Here is a 27,706-nt window from a genome sequence, read left to right as displayed (position 1 = left end):
TGGTTTCCTCATTACCTATTCTAATTCCTTTAATCTCTTTCTCAACTCTTATTGCCAAAGCTAGCATTTCTAATGCAATATTGAATAGTAATGGTGATAGTGGGCAACCTTGTTTCACTCCTGATCTTATTGTGAATGGTTGCAGTTTATCCCCATTAAACCAGTTCACTAAAAGCCGTGATTCGCATGATACCATAGCCCCCTATCTTTAGTAGGATTGCAGCTAAGACTATGGAGCCCACAATAGGGGTCTCCACATGTGCCACTGGCAGTCAGAAGGGAGGCCATATAGTGGTATTTTTACTATGAATGCTGTTATGCAGGCATAGCAGAGTAGTGAGGTTGATATAGAGGTGTCTAGGATCAGTGAAATTAGTGATATGGTTAGTATGTGGAGGGAACTTAGCCTGTTATGTAGGTGGAGTAGTCCTACTAGAAGGGGAAGGGATCCTATTAGTGGTAGTAAGTATGGTGCTTACTGATGGTTTTAATTAGATGCTACTGATTATTTTAAGGAAAAGTCCATTTATTCCTATATTCTCAAGTATTTTTAATAGGAATGGATGTTGGATTTTATCAAATGCTTTTTCTGCATCTATTGAGATGATCATATGGTTTTTGATAATTTGATTATTAATATGGCCAATTATATTGATAGTTTTCCTAATATTGAACCAGCCCTGCATTCCTGGTATAAATCCTACTTGATCATGGTGTATTATCCTGGGGATGATTTTCTGTAGTCTTTTTGTTAATATCTTGTTTAAGATTTTAGCATCAATATTCATTAGGGGATTGATCTATAATTTTCTTTCTCTGTTTTCAACCTACCTGGTTTAGGTATCAGTACCATGTCTGTGTCATAAAAGGAATTTGGTAGGACTCCTTCATTCCTTATTTTTTCAAATACTTTATATAGCATGGGGGCTAATTGTTCTTTAAATGTTTGGTAGAATTCACATATAAATCCATCTGGTCCTGGGGATTATTTCTTAGGGAGTTGATTAATAGTTTGTTCTATTTCTTTTTCTGAAATGGGACTATTTAAGCAATTTACTTCCTCCTCTGTTAATCTGGAAAGCCTATATTTTTGGAAGTAGTCATCCATTTCACTTAGGTTATCAAATTTATTGGCATAAAATTGGACAGAGTAACCCCTTATTATTTCTTTAATTTCCTCTTCATTGGTGGAAAGTTCTCCCTTTTCATTTTTAATACTACTAATTTGATTTTCCTCTCTCCTTTTTCTAATCAGATTTACCAAAGGTTTATCTATTTTATTGGTTTTTTCATAAAACCAACTCCTAGTTTTTTTTTATTAGTGCAATAGTTTGTTTTTTTTTTACTTTCAATATTATTAATTTCTCCTTTTAATTTTAGAATTTCAAGTTTAGTAATTGATTGGGGGGTTTTAATTTGTTTTTTTTCCTAGCTTTTTAAGTTGCAAGCTCAATTCATTGATTTTCTCTTTCTCTATTTTATTCAAGTAAGCCTCTAAAGATATAAAGATAATAACTCCTGATTATTGCTTTGGCCGTATCCCACAAATTTTGGTATGATGTCTCATCGTGGTCATTATCTTGAGTAAATTATTGATCGTGTCTACAATTTGCTGTTTCACCCAATCATTCTTTAAGATGAGATTATTTAGTTTCCAATTACTTTTTGGTCTATTTACCCATAACTTTTTGTTGAATGTAGTTTTTATTGCATCATGATCTGAAAAGGAAGCATTTACTATTTCTGCCTTCCTGCATTTAATTTTGATGTCTTTATGTCCTAACATATGGTCAATTTTTGTATAGGTTCCATGAACTGCTGAGAAGAAAGTATACTCCCTTCTGTAACCATTCAGTTTTGTCCGAAGATCTATCATACCTAATTTTTCTAATATTCTATTTACCTCTTTAATTTCTTTCTTATTTGTTTTGTGGTTTTATTTATCTAATTCTGAGAGTGCAAGGTTGAGATCTCCCACTATTACAGTTTGCTGTCTATTTCTTCTTGCAACTCTCTTAACTTCTCCTTTAGGAAGTTAGATGCTATACCACTTGGTGCATATATATTGAGTATTGATATTGCTTCATTGTCTATGCTACCCTTTAGCAAGATATAGTTTCCTTCCTTATCTCTTTTAATTAGATCAATTTTTGCTTTTGCTTAATCTGAGATATGGATAGCTACTCCTGCTTTTTTGACTTCACCTGAAGCATAATAGATTCTGCTCCAGCCTTTTACCTTTACTCTGTATGTATCTTCCTGCTTTAAATGTGTTTCTTGTAAACAATATATTGCAAGGTTCTGACTTTTGATCCAGTCTGTTATCCACCTCTGCTTAATGGGAGAATTCATCCCATTCACATTTATGGTTAAAATCACTAATTCTATATTTCCTGCCATCTTATCATCCCCAGATTATGGTTTTCTTTTTCTTGTCCCCTCCCCTTTGTCCCCTTCCCCAGTATTAAACTGATGGACCCCACTTATGTCATGTAGCTCTCCCTCTTTAGGATCCCCTTCCTCCTCCCTTTGACTCCCTTCCTCTTTGTTGCACCCTTCCCTTATTACTCCTTTCTTTTTCCCTTTTCTGCTCTCATTTTTTAATGAGGTGAGAGAAGATTCTCTGTAAAACATATATATAAATTATTTTCTCTTTTAGCTAACTCTAATGAAAGGAAGATTCACACAATGTTCCTCCCCCTCTCTAAATTCCATCAGATATGATAGGTTTCCTTTGCCTCTTTGCAAGATTTAGTTTCCCTCTTTTTATCTCCCCTTTTCCCTTTTTCTGATATCATCTCCTTTTCTACTTCCCCTTTTTTATGTTATATCAGTAAAATCAAATTATACATGTGTCCTTTATGTGTATCCACAACAGCAATACAGTTCTCAAGAGTTCCTTTTACCTTTTTCTGCTTCTCTTGAGTCCTATGGTTGGAAATCAAATTTTTTGTTTAGATCTGGTTTTTTCCTTAGAAACAAATGAAATTCATCTGTTTCATTAAATGTACATCTTTTTCCATGGAAGAAAATGCTCAGCTTAGCTGGGTAGTTTATTCTTGGCTGAATTCCAAGTTCTTTTGCCTTTTGGAATATCAGATTCCAGGCCATTCGATCCTTTAATATGGAGGCCACCAGATCTTGATCGACACTTATTGTGGCACCTCGGTATTTAAATTGTTTTTTCCTGGCTGCTTGTAAAATTTTTCCTTAGTCTGATAGTTCTGAAATTTGGCCACCATATTCCTTGGAGTTTTTATTTTAAGGTATTTTTCAGAAGGTGTTAATGAATTCTTTCAACGCCTTTTTTACCTTCTGATTCTATTATATCTGGACAGTTCTCTTTGATGATTTCCTGTAAAATAGTATCTAGGCTCTTTTTTTTCATCATAATTTTAGGGAAGTCCAATAATCCTCAGGTTATAGCTCCTAGATCTATTTTCCAGATCTGTTGTTTTTCCAAGTAGATAGTTAATGTTTTTTTCCTAATTTTTCATTTTTTTGCTTTTGCTTGACTGATTCTTGATGTCTCAATGAATTAGTCATTTCTATTTGTTCAATTATGATTTTTAATGAGTTATTTTCTTCATTAGATTTTTTTTTACTTCTTTTTGTATATGTCCAATTGAGTTTTTAAATGAGTTGTTTTGCTCTATGGAATTTTTTTCCATTTCACTATTTTTTTTTTAGTGAGTTATTTTCTTTTTCCACTTCACAAATCCTGCTTTCTTGGGAATTCTTTATGTTTTCCAACTCACAAATTCTACTTTCCTGTGATTTCTTTACCTTTTCCAATTCACAAATTCTGTTTCCCTGCACTTCCTGTGAGTTTTTTACCTTTTCCAATTCGCATTACAGGAAGTTGTTACTTTCTTGCACAGCTTCTCTTTCCTTTCCTCATTTTTCTTCTAGCTCTCTTTTAAGATTCTTAATAGTCTCTGCTAGGAGAGCCTTTTGTGTTGGGGACCGACACAATAGTCTGGAGACTGTCTGCTATTAGTCTCTTTGGGGTTGAAAACCTGATCTCTTTCTGTATAGAAGCTATTGATAGTGCTTTTGATTTTTTAACTCTTTTTTTTTTTTTACAGCCTGTAGGGTCTGCCTTCAGTGCCAGGACGTTACCTGCTTCCTCTGCAGAGCAGTGATAGGTGTATAGATGGTAACTGTCCTGCCAAAGGGCTGCAAAGAGCTGCAGGATATAGGAGCACTTTGGGAAAAATTTCCCCACCAGAAGAAACTAGGCCTGGGTTGAGTTGTGGAGGTGCCCTGCAAAGAACCCTGCTGTGCGGATTAGTGACTGGCCTGAGGATAGAGGCTGAGCAGTGAAAGTGTCACTACCCCAGGCCAAAGCCCACAGTGGGGCTGGGAGTATTGGCAGTTGTCCAGCAAATAGTTCCTATGGGACCAGAAGTGTCTCTGCCCAGGGGAGCACTGTCATATTGTGGTAGTTCTATTGCCCCAGGCCGAGCCCCACAGTGTGCAGATTAGAGGCGGCCTCGGGCTGCACCCCCATGCTATGTAGATTAGTGACTGCCCGCTAGAGCCCCTGCTGCAATTTGCAGCTACACAAATGTGCTGTAGTCTGTGCTGAGTCACTTCTGATTTTGGGTGGGTATAGTCAGATCTTGTTAGGTCCTGGCATTTTTAGAGGACCCTCTGGCTTGGCTTTAATTTCTCTGCTGATCTGCTGTTTTGCAAGCAGAGCAGATCAATCAGGCTATGCCAGAGTCGTCTCTATAACTTTTCTAGCCACAGAGGCCACCCCCACCCCTGGTCTGCTCTGGACACTAGTCTCTCCTATCTCCCTGCCTGCACTGATCTGCTCTGGCCCCTCAGGACAAAATTTTCCTGGGGATCTTCCAGATTATCTTTGACTGGTAAAAATCTTCATGGGTTTTACCAGTCAAGTGCTATTTTTGAGGCTGAATTTAATAATTGGTTATGAGGGTATAAGAGGAGCTTAGAAAGTTGTGTGTGCCTTCTCTGCCATCTTGCTCCATCCCCACATTCAGAACATTCAGTTTTAATTGCTTTGTTGTTCTTAAATTTATAAGTAGGTTCTGATCAGTGTGAACAATGAATCTTGGACAATGGTTGAATTATTCCAATCCAAAATATGTAGATACATTGTGTTAGTCATTGTGTATATTGATTTTTTTGTATGTGCTTAATTTTGTCTAAGTTCATAGAAGTGTTTCTAAGTAGAATTTTTTGAAAATGGAAAAATACACAATAATGGTTATGATTCAATTAAGTAAATATTTGTCAAATACTGTGTGTTGGGAAAGGCATAAGTATTTATTAAATATCTAAAAAAACCACTGCATACAAGGCACGTGTGCAAAAATGTTTATGGCAGTCCTTTTCATAGTGGCAAAAAACTGGAAACTTGAGTGGATGCCCATCAGTGGGAGAATGGCTGAATAAATTATTGTAGATGAACGTTATAAACTATTATTGTTGTATAAGAAATGATCAAGAAGATGATTTTAAAGAGGCCTGGAGAGACTTACATGAACTGATGCTAAGTGAACTGAACAGAACCAGGAGATCATTGTACACAACAACATCAATATTATAAGATGATCAATTCTGATGAATGTGACTCTTACCAACAGTGAGATGATTCATACCAGTTCCAATGATCTTGTGATAAAGAGAGCCATCTTCAGCCAGAGAGAGAACTGTAGAAACTGAATATGGATCATAATATAATATTCTCACTCTTTTTATTATTGTTCAATTGTGTTTTGTTTTCTTACTCATTTACTTTCTTTTTTTGGATCTGATTTGTGTTGTCCAGCAAGAGAATTGTATAAATATGTTTATACATATTGGATTTAACATATATTTCAACATGTTTAACATATATTGAATCACTAGCCATGCAGGGAAGTGGGTGAAGGAGAAAATCTGAAATACAAGGCTATGCAAGGGTTAGTATTGCCAATTATTCATACATATGTTTTGAAAACAAAAAGCTTTATTTAAAAAATGAATACTTGTTTCTTTTCCTCCTATTGGAATGTTATCATCATGTGACATCTTTCAATTTCTCAAATAAATTTATCTTTCTAGTTTTTGCTAAAAAAAAAAATCTCTTGCCCTCAGGAAGTTATAATCTAATAGTGGGAATAAAATGTGCATGAAAATAAGGTTGAGATAAAGGAGAATGAAATGAGAAAGGACAAAGAATAACCCCAGTTAAAGTCTGCAGGACTGAGAAGGAATTTAATATCCACTTCAACCTGAAAGGGAAAAAAATGCCTTATATGTTTTAATTTGTATGTTTAATGTACTTTGTAACCTTAAAAACCATGAAAATGCCAATTATTGTTATATTTTAAAAAAATGTTTATTCCTATGCTATCACTCCAACAACAATAAGACAGCAGCCAAATAGTCACCAATTTAGAACTGTTGCAATCTTAAACAGACTGCTTGTTGAGTCCTAGCTGAGATTTAGGGGAAGTGGTCACAATTAGAGATGCCAAACAATTTTAGATGTGATTATAGAAATTAATGTAGTAGTGATGTGGTTAGTGGCAGTGCAATTGAGGTGTGAGAATCCTCTTCTGATTGGCACAGATTCAACATGAAAGAATTCACAAACATGAAAAGTTTGACTGACAAAAGGGAGTTTATTGTTGGCACTGCAGAAGCCAGCTTTGCTAGAAAGACTGATTTCTGAGTAACAAGGTCCTGGCAGAGAAATAACAAGAGGTTATTATTACTGAGAAGAGGGTCTCTTCACAGCAGGCAAGAGTCCTGGCAGGCAGCTATGCCAAAGAGAGAGAGGTTCCTTGACAAGGCATAATCCTGCTTCGGACATTCTACAAGTTATGAGTTCAAAATTGCCTTTTTAAAATAAGAGATCAATTGAATAAAATCCCTTCAATGTTGTTACTGCCCCCAGACCTAGATTTCTAGTTGAATGATACCATTTAATTTCAAGCTAATTAGGAGTGGTCCTGAACTCAACTCAATAGAAGGTGCAGTTAGTCCCACCAAAATAACAGAATGAAACTACTTATCTTGATTCCCTGAGGTGGGTTTCTCCCAGAGGAGAGTCTCACAAGAGTTCACCCCATGGCTTCCCAACCAAGTCAGAGAGGACAGTTTCAGGGTTCCCTCCATCAGTAGCATAGTATGCAATAAACTCCAAATCCCAGTTACTTGGGAGATTTAATGAAACATTCTGGAAAAATTGGAAAGCAGATTGGCAGAAATTAGATTTAGACCAACATCTTACACCATTATATATTGTAATTAATTCTAAATGAACATATGACAATAATGTGATTTATGATGTGGGATTTAGCACCAAATGGTGTGGTTTGAGAACCAAAATGATGTGGATGATATAGTCCTCAGGTGATGGTAGGGACCAAAAGTTGACCTTCAGTCGTGAAGAATTCCTTAGTAACTTGCCTTGTCCCAGGAGAAAGGAAACACCCCATCAGTTTGGGACATGTCCTCAGTCCTGAAAAGGACATAGCACAGCGAAAGAGTTAGCTAACTGTAAGGAGAAGTGGGGTTGAGAAGTATAGTGGAGTTAATGGAGAAAACACATTGCATGGGGAAGGAGTAAGGAAAAAGACACCACTAGACAGAGTTCTGTGGTACTGATCCAAAGGAAAGCAATAGCCATGGAATGGCCTAGAAGTACATGTTATAGGGAAAATTTATCCTCAGGGATATGACTGAGACATCTGACAGGGCATGGTAAGGTGAAACTGTTCCAGGCCTCTACAGAGGGTGGGTCCTAGAGATTTGACATAACTTGAATTTCAGACTGGACATCTCCCCAAAGAGGGGGGAGCTAAACTGATCTCTATCAGAGCCTTCTCCCTGCCTGCCTCAGGGATTAATTTTTATCAGTTTCTCTGTTAAGCACATATAATATTGAAGACATCATCAACTGATACAAAAAAAGAGCAATGCCATAAACAAATTAGACACTTGAGGAAGAAATTATCCTTGGTCTCTATGCAAAGCAGAGGAGTTTGTGACCAAAATGAGTAGAAAAGATCACAAATAGAGAATATGAGAATAGAGAATGCTTATGGGGAAAATGGAAAATTTTGATTATATAAAAATGTAATGAAAATTAGAAGGGTAACAGGTAAATGGGGAAGATCTTTGCATTAAGTTTCTCTGATAATGGACTCATGTTCAAGGTTTAGAAGAAACAGATTTAAATATTCTTTTTAAAATTTTTTTAGCTTTTTTGGGAGGCTACAATTTTATTTTTGATAGCCTATTTTTAAAAATTTGTTTTACAAAATAATACAAAAACAGAATATAAATAAGAAAGACAGAAAAGGAAAATAACAAAACAAAAGAAAAAAGAATATTGTCATGTGTCCAGCAAACATCAATGAGGGGTCAAAATATATAACAATAACAATAAATTTCCATTTCAAGAAAGCATATATAATAGTATAAGAAATTATACTTACAAGTGTCCATATTTTCTGTGCTTCCTTATAGACTATTCTTTAATGTGCATTTAAAAACTTTATTCCTTTTTCCCTCCTTTCATCTCCGTCCCCAAGCAGACTACAGCTAATAACAGATGTAGACAAACACACATATAAATATACATTCACATTCACCCACAGACCTACACACACACACACACACACACACACACACACACATGTCTATATACTCATATAAATATAGCTACATATATTGAGACATACATATATGTGTATATATGTATGTACACACACATACACGTGCGCATTTGCCCATATGTAAACATACATTTAAAACGATATTAGTATGACATAAAATGTAGACTTCTTTCTTGATAGAATCTTTAAGTTTAACTTTGTCTAAGATCAATGATTACTAGCCCTATTTTTTATTCCAATAAATTCTACCCCTGATCATTGTGGTAGTGCTTGTGTACAAATATTCTTATTCAAATAATTCTTTAATATGGTCAAAGAAAATACTCAGCAGTTTTCAAAGGAAAAACTAATAAATGGTTTACAAATATTATGTATTTTATTTATACAATAATTCTTGGTGGGAAGGAGATTCAATTATTGTTCCCATATTATAAATGATGAACCGGAGACAGATTTGCTTAGGTTCACACATCTAAGCAGAATTTGAACTCAGGTCTTCTGTTTTTTTTTTTTTTTTTGAACTCAGGTCTTCTGAATTCCAACTGTAGCCCCAGAGAGGTGTTGCTATGGGCAACGCCTCACTACCAAAGGCAATTAATAACCAGATGTGCCAATAAGACAACTAACCCTTACATATCCAGAAGCAGCTCTTCTCCCTGTGACTACATAGCCCATTATTTCTTTCTTGTATCGTACTTACCTTTTTCTGTTTCCCAGAATCAAAGGGCACTGTACAAGACAGTTCTAGTGAGCATGTTTGCTAGCTGTTGGCTGAGGAACTCTGACTCTATTGTGGCCAGGGGCTAGTGCTGTCTCTGCCCTGTGTTGTGAGTATGTGTGTTTTATTCTAAGCAATCTCCTTGGAAGCTCCTCTAATTCCAGGGAATACATTTAATATTATTTAATTCATTGAGAGTGACTTATTTTTTGGAGGAGATATCCAATAGCAACTTGATGGTGCATGACTAAAGTTCAGAAAAGAAAATGAGATGTGCGGATTCAGCAATTTTTTCATAGCAATGATACCTAAAATTTGGGAGCTATTTCAATCTACAATTGGAAACAGAGGAGAAGATGGTTCATGACTGGTAAGTGAGAAAGATTTATGATAAAGAAGGAATTGAATGTGGTCCAGCAAAAGAGATTGAAGTGTGATCACTTAGTTAAAAAAAAAAAAGAAAACTGGGAGAGTTGTATAATAGTTTGGTTCAATAGAGAGAGCATTCCTGGAGTCAGAAAGTGCCTAAATTCCAGCCCAACCTCAGACCAGCAGTGGGATGCTGGGCAAGATGCTTATCTCTGACTGACTTAATTTCTTCACTTATAAAATGGGGATAATAATAGCTTCTATCTCTTAGGGTTGTTGTAAGATCAAATGAAATAATTTTAAAACATTTAACATAGGGTTTGGCAGATAATAGGACTTCAATACAAATGCTTGTTTCCTTCCTTTAACAGAAACCAAGAGAGGAGAAAATACATAAAAGAATGAAGTGGTAAAGAGTATTTTTAAATTGTTTTCCAATTATCAATCATATATATTTTTAACTACAAAATATTCTCCCAGTGGAAGAAAAGAAAAACTAAATCTTTTAAACAAATAAATATAGTAAAGCAAATTAAATTTCTATGTTGACTCTACGTAACAATGTATATTACAATCTGCATATTCATCTATCACTTCTATGTTAGAAGACAGGTAACATTCTTCTGTAATTATGATTGATAATATTACATTCTTAGGGCTTCTAAAATTATTAATTTTTATAATATTGATTTTATAACATAAGTTACTAACCAAGTTCTGCTCATTTCAATTAACTCTGGTCCATATATGTCTTCCTAAGTTTCTCTAAAACTATATAATTCTTCATTTCTTACAGCTCAAAAGCATTCCAATACATTCACACATTCAATTAATGTGTTCAGACATTCTCCAAAATTGGATAGCCCCTTAGTTTCCAGTTCCTTGACACCACAAAAAGAGCTGTGATAAATATAAATATATATATGTGTGTGTGTGTGTGTGTCTGTGTATTTATTTTTTTTCCTTTTTCTTTTATCTCCTTGGAGTATAGACTTATTTGGTGGTATAGTTAGATCAAACGATATTTGAATTTAGTTACTGTATGAACACAGTTCTAAATTGCTTTCCAGAATGGCTAGACAAATTCATAGCCCAACTATCAATGTATATGCTTCCCAAGTCAGTTGTTTTCTGTTGAAAGATAACTTATATTTTCTTTTATTTTTTCAATCTTCTGATTTTATTTAATATCATTCTTTCATAGAGCTATTGCTTACTATTTCATCTGTTAATAATATCATCCTTTTTTTTTCTCCTCTTGAATATTACTTCCATTATCACACCATCCCCTACTCCAATCTATTGCTATTTTCTGGCTCATTTTCTATTACTTATATACTAAAGTCTTCCCTTACTTTAAAAATCTTAGGGATACACATAAGTACAAACAAGTTAGTCTTTATCCTCAAGAGCTTTCATTCTAATATAAGAAGACATAATCATCCTCATCATAATTGGCAACAATTAGCATTTATATAGCACTTCAGTGTTTACAATTGAGGATAGAGACTAACTCAATTCTTATCCATGTTTTACAAAGAAGGAAGTTAAGGCAAACAAGGGTTGAGGGATTTGCCCAGAGTTGTAACTACTAAGTGCCTGAGCCTGAATTGAAACTCAGGTCCTCCTGATCCCAAATCCATCTTTTTGTCAACTTCAACATAATGTCATTCTGTGGACACTGGTCCCTTATCAATACATCATGTATCTTTTAAATTTATTTCTCCATATACCTGAGTATATATTTTCCCTTCTTTTATGTAAGAAGAGGTTCTTTACAAACTAGAATGGCTCTACTTTTCCAGACTTGTCTAACATTATCCCACTCCATATTTTGTGCACTAACTTTCCCCTCCCAATAAATTACTTACCATCTGCCATGCATACCCTATACTTTCCTGATTTTTCATATTCATCATTCTGGGGATATCCTCCATTACTTTTACCTGCTGAATTCTGAGCTAACCTTCAAAGCCTAACTCATGACCTCTTCGAGAGATGACTCATTTCCATCATAGCCCATCCCATCCCCCAATTAATGTGGATCTTCTTCCTCTAAGGTCTAACAGTTCCTTTTGTTTATTGTTGTTTACACCTCTAATGCACTTACTATATTATTTCCTTTATAGCTTTTCATTTACATACCATTTTACCTTCCTCTTTCCTCCATCGGTTCTGCCTCTCTTCTTATCTATAGTGCTCTTTCTGCATGTATTAGCTACTTGATAATCAAAGTGTTGTTATGTATATAGTACTCCATTTGCCTCACATTATATTTTTCTCCAGGAGTTTCAGCTTTTCTGACTCTGATTGGATTGTTCCATGTTTTGAGAGGTTTTCAGTATCATTTATGCAGAAGCCCACAGCAGAACCAATATATGCACCATTTTACTGAAACCACAAGGGACAGCTAGGTGACTCAGAGAAGGTTTGATTTCCCAGAGCATTTTTCCATGGAATGCTGCCTAATTAGTTCAATGTCTGAATCTGTCAACAATAGATGCCCACCAGGTTTGGCCACAACCCAACAGTTAAAGAAAAAGGGGCCTCAGAGAGACAGAAACATTATTTATAAGTACTACCTACACTACAATATATATGGAGAACCAAATTATTTCTGTTCTGGGAACAAATATGACAAGAAGCCATTGCTACAGGTTAAGAGAAAACTAGTCAGAATGAATATTGCCTTTCTTTATCAATAACAGCAAAGTGTCTCATCCCACCAAATATTAACCCTATATTTACTTTTTTGCATATTATATATGCATGTGTATGTGTATACATAATCTATTCTCTGATAAAATTTAAACTCCTTTAGGCCAAAAACTATCAAATTTTGAACTTTCCATCTCTAGTCCCTGGTACATGGTGTCTAGAATATAATAAGAATTTAAGAAAGACATATTGATGTATTCATATTCAAAACCCATTATTTAACATCAACAATGTTTCAACATATTTAAAAACACATCTTTCTATATAAAACATGTTGTAACATATTGAACATAAGGGAAACACAAAGATTATATAGGATGCAGACTCTATTCCTAGTGATTTTCAGTCTAATAGGAAATATACACACACACACATAAGTATGTATATGTACATATATATGAAATATTTATATATACACACATTTAAATATATGCAAACACATACATATACACACTAGATAGGAAAGAAGGAAGGAAGGGAAGGAAGAAGAAAGGGAAAGAAGGAATGGAGAAAGAAAAGGAGGGAGGGAGGAAAGTAAGTAGGAGACAGAGGGAAAGAGGAAGGAAGGAAGGAAGAGAGAAAGGAAGGGAAAATGGGAGGAAGGGGAGGGAAGGGGGAAGAAAGCATGGAAGGGAAAGAGGAAGGGAGGGAGGGAAGAAAGGAAGGAGAGAAGGAAGAAAGGAAGGGAAAGAGGAAGGGTGGGAGGGAGGGAGGAAAGAAGAAAGGAAGGAAGGAAGGAAGGAAGGAAGGAAGGAAGGAAGGAAGGAAGAAAAGAAGGAAGGAAGGAAGGAAGGAAAAAGGAAGGAAGAAAAGAAGGAAGGAAGGAAAGAAAGAAGGAAGAAAGGAAGGAAGAAAAAAGAAAGGAAGGAAGGAACGAACGAACGAACAATGAATGACAGAATGGATTTAAAATATCTAGAATAGGTAATATTTGAAGAGATTTTTTGGAGGTATAATTGAATAAATTTGTTAGCTTATTAGAAGAGAAGAAGTGAGGTAGAGGAAGATTTAAAGTTGACTCCTAAATTTTCAAGAGGAGTGATTAAGTAAATGGTCATTAAATAGAAAGGGAATATTAGGAGCAGTTTTAGAGAATAAAATGACTCCCATGAGGGAATATGGTCTAGGCATGGGAGATGGACTGTGGGAATATATGAGACTAGAAAGGATGAGATTGGTGAACAACCAGTAGGTCATTTTGGTCACAACATGAAATACATGAAGGGAATAGTTTCACATAATGTTGGAAAGGTAGATTGGGGCCAAATTGTTGAGTGCCTTAAAAGAGTTTATATTTTGTCTTGCAGGCAATAGGGGATCACTGAGAATTTCTGAGGAAGGAGTGTGTCATGGTTTGAACTATGGAGCAGGATAATTATTTATCTCAGTGTATTTGCTTTCTGAAAAGCTTTGAAGGAAGTTTTTTTTATTCAGTATAAACATCCCCCATCACAGAGAATAAGGGGAGTTTCTTTGTATAATGGGAAAGGAGGGGTGTTGCCTCAATCTCCTGAGATTTGACTTTTCTCTCATGTCTTTGCCTGCTTTCTTGGTATCTCCTTAACATATTCTTTCCCCATGTAGCCAGATGTTAGGCTTGACAGTTGTTAGATTTCCTGTTGTATGCAGGAGTGACTCAGAAAAGAGCAGGTCATTCTGCATATTAAATAAGCACCCAGCCTGAAGACATTTAAATGATAGCCCCAGTTTAATGATCTCTTCTCTTTCCATGGAGTCACCATCTGCTTACCTTTTCCCCTGGAACACAATTCCAGAACTGGGCAGCTTAGCAGGTGTATGTTTGTATTTTCTGAGCTTTGATAGCTTTGATGTACATGGTTCTATGACAACTCTAGTCTGGAGGGGAGGAGCTGGGCCCTTGATCACTCTATTTCTAGATTATATTTTCCTTAGAATGTCCCAATTGCTGCATTAGGATTCAGGGAAAATAGGTGGTTACAAATGCAAACTCTCTATCCAGAAGTCTGACCTCCCCTCTTCCTTTCCAAGCATCTGATTGTAATTGGAAGCAGCACTGAGAAAAGCAAAGACCAAAGACCATGAAAGATTATATTAGACCCTTGGCCCTCATCATAGCTCAAATTCCTATTTCCCCTGATACCTGCTGGTGAGCTCAATAGCTCATTCTACAATGTGAGAACTGAGTAATCTTAAATCATTTTAAGAAGAGGAAACCCAATTCATATCACATTGGAATATTCTATATATGTATCCAAACATATTAGGATTTATCTACAGAATATTTCTCAATATCATTATCATTGGGATGTGTTTATACACATGAAACTGGGAAGATTTTTTTTTTAAGATTGAATCCATTCATAGAATTTTATAATCTCAGAGTTAGAGGAGAATTCAGAGTCTAGGGTTCTTATTCTTGTTTATATCATAGAATATGGTGAAGCCTATGGGTCTCTTCTCAAAATTGTATCTATTGTCTATGTTAATATTGAGAAAAATGCTAAATTTTAGTTAGAGGTTATTGAAAATCAAATTTTTTTTCTCCTTTCAAGTTTTTGACCTCGTGAAATCTATTAAGTCAGCTAATGAACATTTATCAAGCACCTACTATGTGCCAGATACAATGATAAATGATGGGAAATACAAAGAACAACATAAGTCAGTCTGATTTCTCAAAGAATTTCTATTCCAATGCAAGCAACTATGTTTAAACAAGCTCTATGCAGGATTAATAGGTGATAATTAACATAGGGAAGGCACTACTAGTAAGAGGAGCTAAGAAAGATTCCTGTGGAAGATGGGTTCTTAGCTGGGACTTGAAGAAAGCTAGGGAAGCCAGGAGGTGGAAATGAGGAAGAGCACTATTCCAGGCATGGGATACTGCCAACCAAGAAGCTGGGTTAATAACCATCAATTGAATCCAACTCATACTCGAGCTGAAATTTATCTTAAATCACAATGCCAACATCAGTCCACATCTATCAAATGACTGATTTAAAATTTTTTTTACATAAATGAATTGGCAGATAGATTGCTTGTCTAGATTACCTGGTCAATTCAATCATAAATAACCAAGCCCATTAAGAATATGACAGCTGTTTAAAATAGTAATAGTAGTAGTAGCAGCAGTATCAGTAGCAATAGCAACAGTGGTCATAATGATTGTCCCAGCTTCCATTTAGCCTTCTCTTTTCACTTAAGTCTTACAGTACATTGATGCCTTGGGCCCAGAACATAATCAGATGGATGTTTTGGCATTGCTATTGCTAATTCCCCAGTAATGGATAAGAGGATGTTCTCTTCCAAAGAGAGTGGTAGGATCTATGACCTTTCCCTTTGTACTTCTTTCCCTGCTTTCTTATTCTTCAGCAAACACAACCTTAGCCAACCAGTAAGAATGAAAAAGTTCTATATTTAAGAGGAGACTGGAGGTACATGCTTCAAACAGGGTTTTTAGGTTCAGCCTTTCCTTACATGAACTAAATAATTTATTAACCAAACTCTTACAAGTTCCAGTTTATATTAGGCTGAGTCATACCTTTAGCCCTGATGCTATGAGTCTTTTGTCCTTTTTACTTAGTTAAAATTCAATTCTAACATCTATTATATTTAGTTCTACTCTTTCTTATACTCTTGGGTCAAGTTAAAGTTATCTGTCTTTTAGCCCTCTTAATCATTGAGATTCTCTGTGGAACAATAGTGACCACAAAAACAATCAGAAATTTTCAGATTAAGAAAAAGCAAAAAAAAAGGAGTTTATTATGATCTCGAGAGAAAGGGCATCTCGCTTCTGACAAGGTGTTTGTCAGTAAAGGAGTGCAAAGCAAAAACTTCAAAACACAAGATTCAATAGCCTGAAAGTGGAAATCCTTCCCTCTTCTTCCATTGTTTGGGTGAGTCCAAGTTTACATTCTAAAAGGAGAAATCTATCCCAGAAACAAAAGAAAAAATTAAATACTACAGAAGTGATGGGAAACTGGGAGGGGGGTGGACTAACAACTGCAGCTTTTTAGCTACAGCTCAATTTTTTATTATAAAGTCTCAAATCACAATTAGGGTATAATTTGAAGTCATATTCCTATGGCCCACATTCTTTACTCTGTTCATCCCACACAGACCCAAAGTCCTTTATACAGATATTTTCCAGTTCTACCTATTAGTTCAAATGCAAAATTATTGTTTTCAGTCATGCAAGTCCTGCCTGCCACAGTATTAATTTCCCCTGGTTTCTAACTCCCAGAAATTTCTTTCAGCTAGACCTTTTCTTCCCTGGGTATATAGCTTTTGTTCAGTTACCCCAAGATGCCCACTTCTCCTCTGTTTTCCAGTTTTCAGAGTTTTTCTAATACTCACACCTTTTATCTATCCAGGTTCTATTTCTCTCAGCTAGTTTTTCTCTTTCCTGGACATATAACTCTTGTTCAGTTAATCTAAGAAGCCAATTTTTTTCTCTAATCTTCAGTTTCAAAAATTTTCCAATAACCACTCCTTTCCTCCATCTAATTTCTATTGGTCCCAATTTCTCTGAGAGGTGAAATATTTTTTTTTCAGATTTCCAACCCTCCACCCTTTCTACTTTCTTTTCATTATTATCCCTAACCCTTCAGAGTCACAAATCTTCAACCCCAATGATTATCTAATCAATAGCCTCACCTAAATTGCCTTAATCCTCTCCTAGGCTAGCAATATATTTACATATTGCTAAAGCTGGAGAAGGAAATGTCAAACCATTCCACTATCTTTGTCAAAGAAACTCCATATGGGGTAATGAAAATGTAGACATGACTGAAATGACTGAACAACAACAATAAAGCCTAATTAAAATTATATTATATATTATATATATAAATATATTTTTAACTCAAGTCCTGAGACTCTGATTCTTTCATCACTGATGGAAATCAATGTCTGGCACCTTTGTGAAGAATAGATTAGAGTTGATGAGAGCAAAAGAGGAGAGAAATTCCAAGATTTTCTAGCTTCTAGCTTTGAGTCAGATGTTCAATGTCACTGAAAGGAGCAAAAAATTTGAAGGAAAAAAATTGGACATGAGAAGAGCAGATCTCCTAACCTCAACTTGATATATGAGACCTTGGAAGAGTTTTTCCTTTGGGTAAGATCTAAGATAATCTTTCTTGGTTGAACTGAGCTATCTTGCTCCCAATGAGAGAGCTCCTTCAATATTTACTCACTGGTCTATATGCCCCTATGTATCCTTTCTTTGATTTCAATTTTGCCATTGACTTTGATAAATGGGTTTCTTTGCTGTTTACTATATTTGTTCATTGTAGAATAGGCATCTGATGGGAAAGGGGTCAAGCCTTGGATATAGTTTGCTTCTTTCCCCATTTATTTTTCCCATTAATGAATAGTCATACATTTTTGCTTGAATCTTAAAATTACTTCTCCTAAACTAAGAATATTTAAGGGAGCATCTTGGTATAACTATAGCCTGGCATTCCCTCTTTCTGAGATGAGCAAAATGGCCAGGCTCTGGCCCAAAACCTTTCCTTCTCTTTCTGGCAGGAATTAAAGTATCCTTTAGAAAAGGGGTGAGAAAGAGATGCTTAGATACACTACATATTCTTTAACTTGTCCAGGGATGGATACATCTATGGGGTGAGAAGTTTTGCCTTCTATGCATGTAGCTGCTATTACATGAAGTACAATATTAATGGTACTGTATTGTTCTCCAATTAGTTCATGCAAGCCTGCCTTCTCCAGTAGACTCTAAGTTCATCAGCAGTGAAAATAGTGCTTGAAAATTCTTTTGCTTTTCTGCAGTGATTGGCACAGTGTTGGGCCAAGAGAAGACACCCACTAAATAATTGAATTATTTCCTTTTAAGAGGAAAAGCCAGAACTGCAGGAGTCATTTTTTTTTTAAGTATAGTCCACACAGTTTACAAGAGAAATACTGAAGGGAAAGAGTATACTTCCTCTGCTGCTGTCTTTTTCTTCACACCCGTTCTGTCTTAATTTCATTAAGGATAGTGGCAGTTGTCCCTCAGCTGGGGTTGAGACCCTTCTAGCCATTGAACTGCTGAACCATTTGGGCCCAATTTCATTATTTGTAAATCAATAGACTGCAATTTCTTTGAGAGCTGGTACTGCAGTATCTTTCATCTTTATATTATTAGTGTTTACAGCAGTGCTGTTGATCATCTGGGGGTGGCAGGAAGTCCTATAATTTCATTTTAGAAGAGAACTTGTGTGGAAATTCTCTTTGTCATATCAGAAATATGTAGTATAATCTCACAATAGAGATTTTTAATCTGTGAACTCTTTAACAAATTCCTAACAATACATATGGAGTGCTTGCTGTGTGCCAAGCACTGTGCTGAATTCTGGGAATTTGAAGAAAATTAAAAGACATTCTCTACCTTTGAGAAGCATACAGCTTAATGGAAGAGATGTCTTATAAAAAACTTAGGCAGCACATTTTGATAAATGTATTTAATTTATATTCATTTAAAAATGTTATTCTGTGGATCAAAGCATAGTATTTTTTACCTTTTTGTTGTGCTTTGTTTACTTGTTTGTTTTCTGTTTCTTTGAATTTTTTCCCTTTTGACCTGATTTTTAAAATTTTTTTTCACAGCCTGACAATTATGAAAACATATTTTAAAAAACTGCACATGTTTAACATATATAAGATTGCTGTCTTGGAGGATGAAAGAGAGAAATATTTGGAACACAATGTTTTGCAAAGGTAGATAGTGAAAACTATTTTTGCATGTATTCGAAAAAATAAAATACAATTTTGTAAAGGGCTGAAACTGAATAGGTACATTGAAATCAGACAACAGGGCACTTAAGGCTAATTACCTATTGGACAATACTCTATTAGCATATGCTTGGAAAATTCCTTCTCACTATTCCATGCTGGCTCAATCTTTTGGTGTACACAGACAAATGTAGGAGGGATTAAGGGTGGAGTAAGACAAACCAGAGTCACTTTGGAGGAGGAGAGGAGAAGGGAGGTCGGTTGGTGGAGAGTATGTGGCAGTTTTGTTGATCCCCTTCACTTCTCCCTCTAAAGACCAAGGACTTTTGCTTATCCTGACTCTGGCTGATTCTAAACCCTCCAAGGAGCTAATCCGGACTTCACACAATTTTTTAAAAAGTGCTATTCTGAGAGAGGATCCAAGAGAAAAAAAAAAGCAATTAAAAAAAAAAAGAAAGCTTAGGAATCCCTGTCTGAGAAATTGCTTAGGAACATTGAATGTTAAATGACTTTTTCCAAGGTCCTACAGTCAGTGTATGTCAAAAGCAAGACTTGAATCCAGACCTTTCTGACTGATTCTTGTTTTATCTCTTTCTAGGCCATTTTCCTCTGGCTTTGTATATAGTAAGAACTCAATGCTCGTTTCTGGATTTGTGGAGATATGAAATCATAGGCCAACCTCAGAAGGCTATTGCATGGAATAATGTTTACAAATTACTTCAAATTGTCTAGAAGCCCTTTATTTTTCTCTATAGCCTCATGATGATAATATGAAGAAAGTATGGCAAAAAAAAATCTGACCTAGAAAGGATGGGTTTATCTAAGGCTACACAACTTGATTCAGAAAGATTCAAGTTTAGAACCCAGGTCTCCTGACTTCCAGACTTATAGTTCACTTCTGGATACCAGTACTCCAGCAAGCAACAGGGACCGACAAGCACTTAGCAAAATGGGTTCAGCTCACATTAAGCATTTATTACTTATTTGTTCAGGTGGATTTATAACAAAGGACATAAGCTACTTGGCCCCAAACCAAGTAGTCAGTTGATTCGTAGCTTACCTTCATCACCCTCTTTGCAGACCAGCCATCATACTTCAGGAAGGCATTTCCCCCTTTCCTCTACTTGGCACCTCTCATCATGGAACTTTAGCTGTCCTTTCCTACCATGATGTTCTCGTACAAGCTCTGCCAGCCTCTCTCCAGCTGTGTGCTCCAGCATTTTTCATTAACCTTGCCTTTTCATGGGGACTGTCTAGTCAGCCAATCAGTAGCATTTGTCTCAGTATCCAGCTGGGTCCCTCCCATCCTCCACCCTGGATTTCAGACTGAACCAGTGCTGCAGTTTCTGAAATATTAATGGTTTCTTTTGTGAAGGACAACACTCCGAGTCCCTTTGTTGCAAAATAAAATCTCCAAGAGGAGGAAAGGGAAGAAAGATAGAAAAGTCCCTGTTCAGGAGTTAAGATAAATTAGGATACTCTTTTTCCTGCTTAGTCTGGTTCATTCTAAAAAGATGCCACAATTGAAACTCTGTAAGCCTAAAGTTATAACTAATCAGACATTTAACTAATATTAATGATTAATAATTCAATAAACATTTATTAAGTACCTACTATGTTAGATAATATAGAAAATCAAATGTTTTAACAGATATAAAATTCTTTGCAAACCTTAGGATGCAAAAAATTAACTATTATTATTAATAATTAGTATAATGCTTATACAATATGGATACAAACGTGAAAGTTCCTGCCCTCAGGGAGCTTACATTCTTACTAACTAATAAACAAGATTTGTCAGAGCTTTCCCTGTGAGTCTCCATGTAAATTGAATTTTTCAGGCTTCTCTAAAAGTCTGATCAGAATATTTTCTTTTATAGAGGGCACACAGGATGATGACAGATTTCTCTGGTTTTGCTGTTGCTTCCATCCTGCTTCTGGAACCTTTTGGAAAGAGAAAACAGAAAGAACAGTACAAGACAAAAAAAATAATATTTTTCCTGGCAAAATTCCTGGCAAAAGAAAGAGAAAAGACCATTGGATAAAGTGGAGAAAGATGCCAAAAAGAAAGAGTTAAATTGGAAAAAAGAATGAGTTAAATAAGACTGGGAAGAAGGAGATTTGAGAAAAGGGGAAAAAACTGACTAGTTGCAAAATAGTGGATTTTTTACTTAGTAGTTTGTTTATTCTGTTTATGGTTTTTATCATTGTACCAAGTGATAGATACCAAAGATGGTTGGAGGTGGGGTTGGAATGAAGGTAGAGAAATTATAATGTTTCCCACATCTATGATTATCATTTGTCAAAAAATCCTGTACTATATAGAGAAACGGTCCTGTTCCCAAGGTCCATTTTCCAACCACAGCTAAGGGCATATGAATTCCTTCTTACAAGAGAAGAATGTCTCAGACAACCAGTTTAGTAAGGCAGCTATCCTAGGAAATATCTCCTATGTGCCTTTCTATGTCCTCTCTCCTTCCATCTTTCCAAAACAGAACTTTATTGGAATGACCTCAAACACTGATGGTGATAAGAACTCCCTTGCTTGTCACCCCAGAATTCCTAGCTGATCATAATTGTCAAGTTCTCTCTTTGTTCTTTTCCCTGTATGTTATCTTCATCAACTATATCTTTTTATCTCCCCAAGTCTGGTTCCCATTTATTCTTTTCTCTTTTCTTCTCTCTCTCTCTCTCTCTCTCTCTCTCTCTCTCACACACACACACACACACACACACACACCATTATTATCAGGCATAATAATTCATCTCTCTCTCCCAAAGACAGGAATTATTATTATTTTCTCTATTCAAATCCTTGAGCCTCCCCTGATTTCCTTTCTATCCTCATCACTACCAGAGCACAGAATTCAAATACCCCATTGTGGTGCAACATGGCAAGAAGACATTCCTGGTTAGGATAGAATGATGGGAAAAAGTTTGATTCAACTAGATGATGATTGGATATGATCTTCATCCCCCACCTAGAACCCTCTGCCCCTTCTTTCTGCTTATGCTATAGTTCTTAATATTAATTGTTTGCAGATAATAGCAGGTACTCCATAAAAATAGACTCTTGTAGCATAGGGAACAGCTGTAATGCATACATGATATAATACAGGAAGCCATTAACAGACATATAAGATGGTCTCCAATCAAAGCATCAACAATGAGAAAGAAGAGTTAATGAAATCTATGGGTTTAATTAGAATGATGGTATTAGGCAGAAAGACCAAATGGGCTGATGTAGCAGTAACACTCAGAAAGGGAAAGAGAGAAGACCAGTTCCTTCTGCTGGAGCTCCTGCTGGTCTGCTGATGAATAGATAGGCTTTGGATTCTCCCCAGGTCCTTGTTTCTCCAGCCAGCTTTGCTATGTGACATTCTAAACATTTTCAAATTCACAGTCGTAGTCTGTCATCCGACACATTATGAACTTCCACTGACGGTCCCTGTGGGGAAAGAGAAAAAAGTGAAAGGGAGATGTCAAAGACATGGTAGGCTATTTCACAAATGGGGCAAATGAAATGAAGACAAATTCTTTAGGAGCCAGTGATGACTGACCTTCTGGTCAAAGAGAATATAGAGGGATTATGGGAAGCAAGCAACAGTAATAGGTACATTTATACAGCAACTTTAGAACACTTTTGAACTTCAAATGTAATAGGTAATTTAAGTATTATTATATATTACACTGTGGGAAACAGGCTCACAGAACCTGAGTCATAACTGAAGCTCATAGAACCTGAGTCATAAACAGGCTCAGAGAAACTGAGTCATAACTGAGGCTCACAGAACCTTGGTCATGACTTGTCTAAGCCACATACCAATTTAAAGGACAAACTTTATTCAATATATGTGGATTATAGCTTTAAATCACCTAGGTTTTAGAAGATTTTGATAGTATCCTAGAGCAAAGCCTCTGAAACGTTTTCCTCTCACTGCTCCCTTTTCGCTTGAGAAATTTTTACATGACCCCAGTTATATATATTCCTTTCCTGAGAGGAAAAAACTAAAGCTCATTGAGCCTTCCTCCTCTGGTTAAGGGGCAACAATAAAATGTATTTCACTAAAAATTTTGCCCATTTTAAAACACTGGATAAATGTGAACTATTATTATTCACCTTAGCAGAACTATATTCTCTTTTCCCACCTCCCTCAATCAAAATCATGTGAATTCTTCTATTTCAGCACAAAACATCATTGAAAGTCTACTTTGGCCCTACCATATATGTAGCCATGGAACCCTGGAATTTGTAACCTTGATATAACCTCTGTTGGTATTATTATATTATGAGAATTTCAACAAAGCAGTTAGGGAGAAAGTTCTCAGGACATTGGTTATTATTTTCCCTGCCACAAAGATCAGGGAAAAGAATAAAAATTCAGATTATTCAACACATCACAAAGGAAATTTTCTACTGCTCTGTGGGGTGGGTGTCCAATTCTGGTACTGCCCCTCTTTAGTCCCTTCAATCTGCAGAGGATGTTCCCTTTCCAAGAATTATCTCTTTCTTCCCTAGATGGGACCCCTGAGCCTGATTGCAGACAGCCCTTCATATCATTATTTGAATGGGAAAGTGGAGGGGGGAGGGATCACTATCAATATCCCTTCAGCCCTTGTATAAACCATATAAATGGCTCAAAGCAGTCCTTTTCATTCCATCCCCTGATCTAAGATTATTCATTTAGAACAATTTGGAGACCTGGCCAAAGCTATTGAGAGCCTGGGTGGCCCACTATTGATTGGCCTTGGCTCTTGCAAATGTCACTATAAGGGATGACTTGTTTTTGGTTGGAGATTAACCAGTTGGTTGTAAGTTCATTTATCAGGCATGATTGTGTTAAGACGGTGGGTATCTGGGATACCAAAAATTATAAACAAATATGGTCCCAAGCCTGGGCATTCACACTACTGCTTCAAGAGGCTGTTAATTTGTATTGGGCAATGTTCAGAGGCAGTCTTAAAAGGCATTCCAGGGGCTCTGTTCCCAGTGTTTCTTTAAAGGAAAACAAGAAGCAGTTTTCATCTAGAGACTAATAATATGCCAAATGCATTACATTTAGGAAGTATTGCTCAACCTGAAGTTTCTGAAAGGTTGCCATAGGGATACAGGAGAAGAATGGCAGAATTCTAAATCTTGATTGGTGGGTACAGTAACAAACTTCAGGGTATGGGAGAGTTTCTTGTGAGCAAAAACAAAGTCATCATATCTCACTTATTCAGCACCAGGCAAGTAATCTTTTTTTTTTAATTATTGTAGTTTTTATTTACAAAACATATGCATGGGTAATTTTTCAGCATTGACCCTTGTGAAACCTTCTGTTTCAACTTTTCCCCTCCTTCCCCCCACTTTCTCCCCTAGATGGCAGGCAGTCCAATACATGTTAAATATGTTAAAGTATATGTTAAATACAATATATGTATACATATTTATACAGTTATCTTGCTGCACAAGAAAAATTGGATTTAGAAAGAATGTAAAAGTAACTTGAGAAGAAAAACAAAAATTCAAGCAAACAATATCAGAAAGAGTGGAAATACTATGTTGTGGCCCACACTCATTTCCCATAGTTCTTTCACTGAGTGTAGCTGATTTTCTTCATTATTTAACAATTGGAACTGATTTGGATCATCTCATTATTGAAGAGAGCCACTTCCATGAAATTTGATCATCCTATAGTATTATTGTTGAAGTGTATAATGATTTCCTGGTTTTGCTCATTTCACTTAGCATCAGTTCATGTAAGTCTCTCCAGGCCTCTCTGAAATCATCCTGCTGGTCATTTCTTACAGAACAATAATATTTCATAATATTCATATGCCACAATTTATTCAGCCATTCTCCAATTGATGGGCATCCATTCAATTTCCAGTTTCTAGCCACTACAAAAAGGGCTCAGGCAGGTAATCTTAACTGAAGTTTACTCCTTTAAGTGATGATACATTTTGTTAACAATGGAAATCTTTCTAAAATATAATCACACATTCACCTGCTTTCTTAAATAAAATGAAACTTTGACTTTTTCTTTATGTATCCGAGTCTTTATTATGTGGATGGGATTCTGGAGGCTCCCCTCTACTTGCTGCTTTTCATCCAAGACACTCCATCTCCTGACACTAAGTATTGAAGATGAGTACCCTCAAAACCCCATGCATGGAATGTTTCCCTTTTTCATCTTCCTCTAAGTCTTAGCTAAAATGCTATTGTCTTCAAAAAGTCTTTCCCAATCTTTAATATGAGTGTCTTTCCTCTGAGTTTAATCTCCAGGTTATCTCATATGTGTCTTATTTGTATATGGTTGTTTACATGGTATTTCCCTCTTTCCTATTTGAATGCTCTTTGAGGATAGAGATGCCTTTTGCTTTTCTTTGTATTCCCAGAACAATGCTTGACAAATTAGAAGCACTTAATAATGGTCATTGACTTGGTTCTTGGATTTAAAGCTAGATTTAAAAGGTCATCTCATCCTAACCCTCATTTACAAATGAGGAAACTGAGTTTCAGACAAGCTTGGTTGCTCTCCCTGGTAGTGATCCATAGAGATGGGTTCAGAACTTTACTGTTCTGATTTTAAATCCAGTGTTCATTCCAACATACTTCATCAGTTATTCCATTATATTATAATGCAGTAATGATCTCAGAAGCCTTAGAGGTACTAAATGGTTCTAGTCTGCAGTCTTTTTTGGATTTTTCTGTTTAATATTTGAACTTCTATCTTATAGTTAGGTTATTAGCTTCCATTTTTCTTTGATATATGTATGCCTGCCTCCGGCAATATAATCTTGAATTTTGGAGCTACTGTGGGTTGGGAAACTAGATAACTAAAGTTGGTAGGATTGTGTTTCAAAGAACAAAGAGGTTTTAAGTAAAGGGGTTCTCATGGGTAAAGTGTATTTTTTAGCGCAAAGATTTTGTGGCATACTTTGGCAGCTGGATCAGAACATGTTCAGGTTCTAATGTTCTAATAATCTCGGCCCACCAATGGGGAAAGCAATTGGAAATTATAGAAGAAAGGTCATGATAACTTTTACTTGTTATAAAAGTTTGAAAGTTATCATAGTAAGACTGGTACACATTTGATGGCCTGGTCTAAAACTATCCCACCTTGGTTAGTTACTTCAACAGAATAACTTGATTCTGTTTGCTTGCGTGGCTTCAGCTGAACAAATGTTTTTAGGTAGGTTCCTTACCAGGTTGCAGAGTAAAATGGGAGTTATTGTTTTTATTGTATAGTGACATTCCCATGTGCCCCCCACCCCCTTTCCCTTCTCCACTCAAAGGGAAACTCTGCTTACCTTTCTACTGCTGAGAAAGTAGTTGTTGCTCCCCGCATATAGTATTCATAATTGTAGGAAATCATGTCTATCTCTTCACCATAGTGTCCTGGGTATTCAGTTGTCAACCTGGTGAGAAGAGGGAGAACAAGAAGAAGAGAGAGGAAGACAGCAGATAGACAGAAACAGAGACACAAACAAAGAGAGACAAAGACAGAGAGAAAGAAGGAGAGAAACACACACACAGAAGAGACAGAAACAGAGATATAGAGAGAAACAGACAGAAACATACAGAGAGAGAGAGAGCAAACACAAAGAGAGATACACAGAGTAAAACAGAAAGACAAAGAGACAGAGACAGGCAGAGAATGAGAAAGAGGGGGAGTGACAGAGAAAGACAGATAAAGGAAAGGAAGAAGGGAAAAAATGAAAATATTGGTATTATTCTGGCAGGAAAATCAATATTCACCATCTGTAAAGGAATATGTTGAGTAGGGGAATTATGAATATTGTCTATTGTAAGCCAGGCAAATTATCATGGAAGCACCAAGAAAAGTTAAGGGGGAGATGTCCTCCCTTCCTTCTATCAAATTACAATTAAAAGATATAAATTATTTCATAGGTGATCAGGTGGTACAATGGATAGAACTCTGTAATTGGTATCATGGAGTTCTGAGTTCCGATTCTGCCTAAGATACTTTCTGTGTAATTCTGGGACAAGTCACTTAGCCTCTCTCATCTTCAGCTTCTTCATGTATAAATTAGGGCTAATAATAGCACCTACTTTATAGAATTGTTATTAAAATATATGAAATCACTTTGAAAAATTTAAAGTTTTGATTAAATGTATGTAATTATATTTATGTAAATATATAGGATATGCAGTGTAAGTTAGCTATTATTATTGTAGGTGTTCCTCCTTACCCTAACAATTTTTCTCTTATTTTCTAGGCTAGTCAATGTAGCCCATAGTATTCCCAAGCCTCATCCTAGAGATCTGAGTCCATATGTATCTATCCAAAGAGAAAGCTTGAGGTGCAAAGTCTAGTGGTTCCTCTCTGAGTAGTTATCAATTTCAAGGACAACTCATTCATGATATGTTTATAAAGAGTCTTTCAGAAAAGAGCTGACCCAGACCAGAGTGTTTCCTGTAGATTAAACTGGACCTCTAAGATCTGTATCTGTACTCTAAAGTTGTCCAGGAGTTAATCTCCTCTCCAAAGTGGCAAAAATTTTATCTGTCCCATGATGACTAGGCCATTACACTATGAAGAAA

The 27,706-nt window shown here is 36.0% G+C and overlaps 1 protein-coding gene across 1 annotated transcript in view; it reads right to left on the bottom strand.

Annotated features, from left to right (window-relative positions):
- Nucleotides 1-21,314: 21,314 nt before the first annotated feature.
- The window catches only part of DPT (dermatopontin), a 36,915-nt gene continuing 30,523 nt past the window's right edge, over nucleotides 21,315-27,706 (bottom strand). The window contains exons 3-4 of the mRNA XM_051999003.1: nucleotides 26,452-26,559; nucleotides 21,315-22,603 (exon numbers count right to left, since the gene is read on the bottom strand). Coding sequence (XP_051854963.1) covers nucleotides 22,537-22,603; nucleotides 26,452-26,559 — 175 coding nt within the window. The 3' untranslated portion in view covers nucleotides 21,315-22,536. The remainder of the gene's footprint in view (nucleotides 22,604-26,451; nucleotides 26,560-27,706) is intronic.

Source organism: Antechinus flavipes, chromosome 4 (assembly GCF_016432865.1).
Source record: "Antechinus flavipes isolate AdamAnt ecotype Samford, QLD, Australia chromosome 4, AdamAnt_v2, whole genome shotgun sequence".
In the NCBI taxonomy this organism is placed as follows: domain Eukaryota; kingdom Metazoa; phylum Chordata; class Mammalia; order Dasyuromorphia; family Dasyuridae; genus Antechinus; species Antechinus flavipes.
Note: the sequence above shows the minus strand (reverse complement) of the source record. Positions and strands in the feature narration are given on the sequence as shown.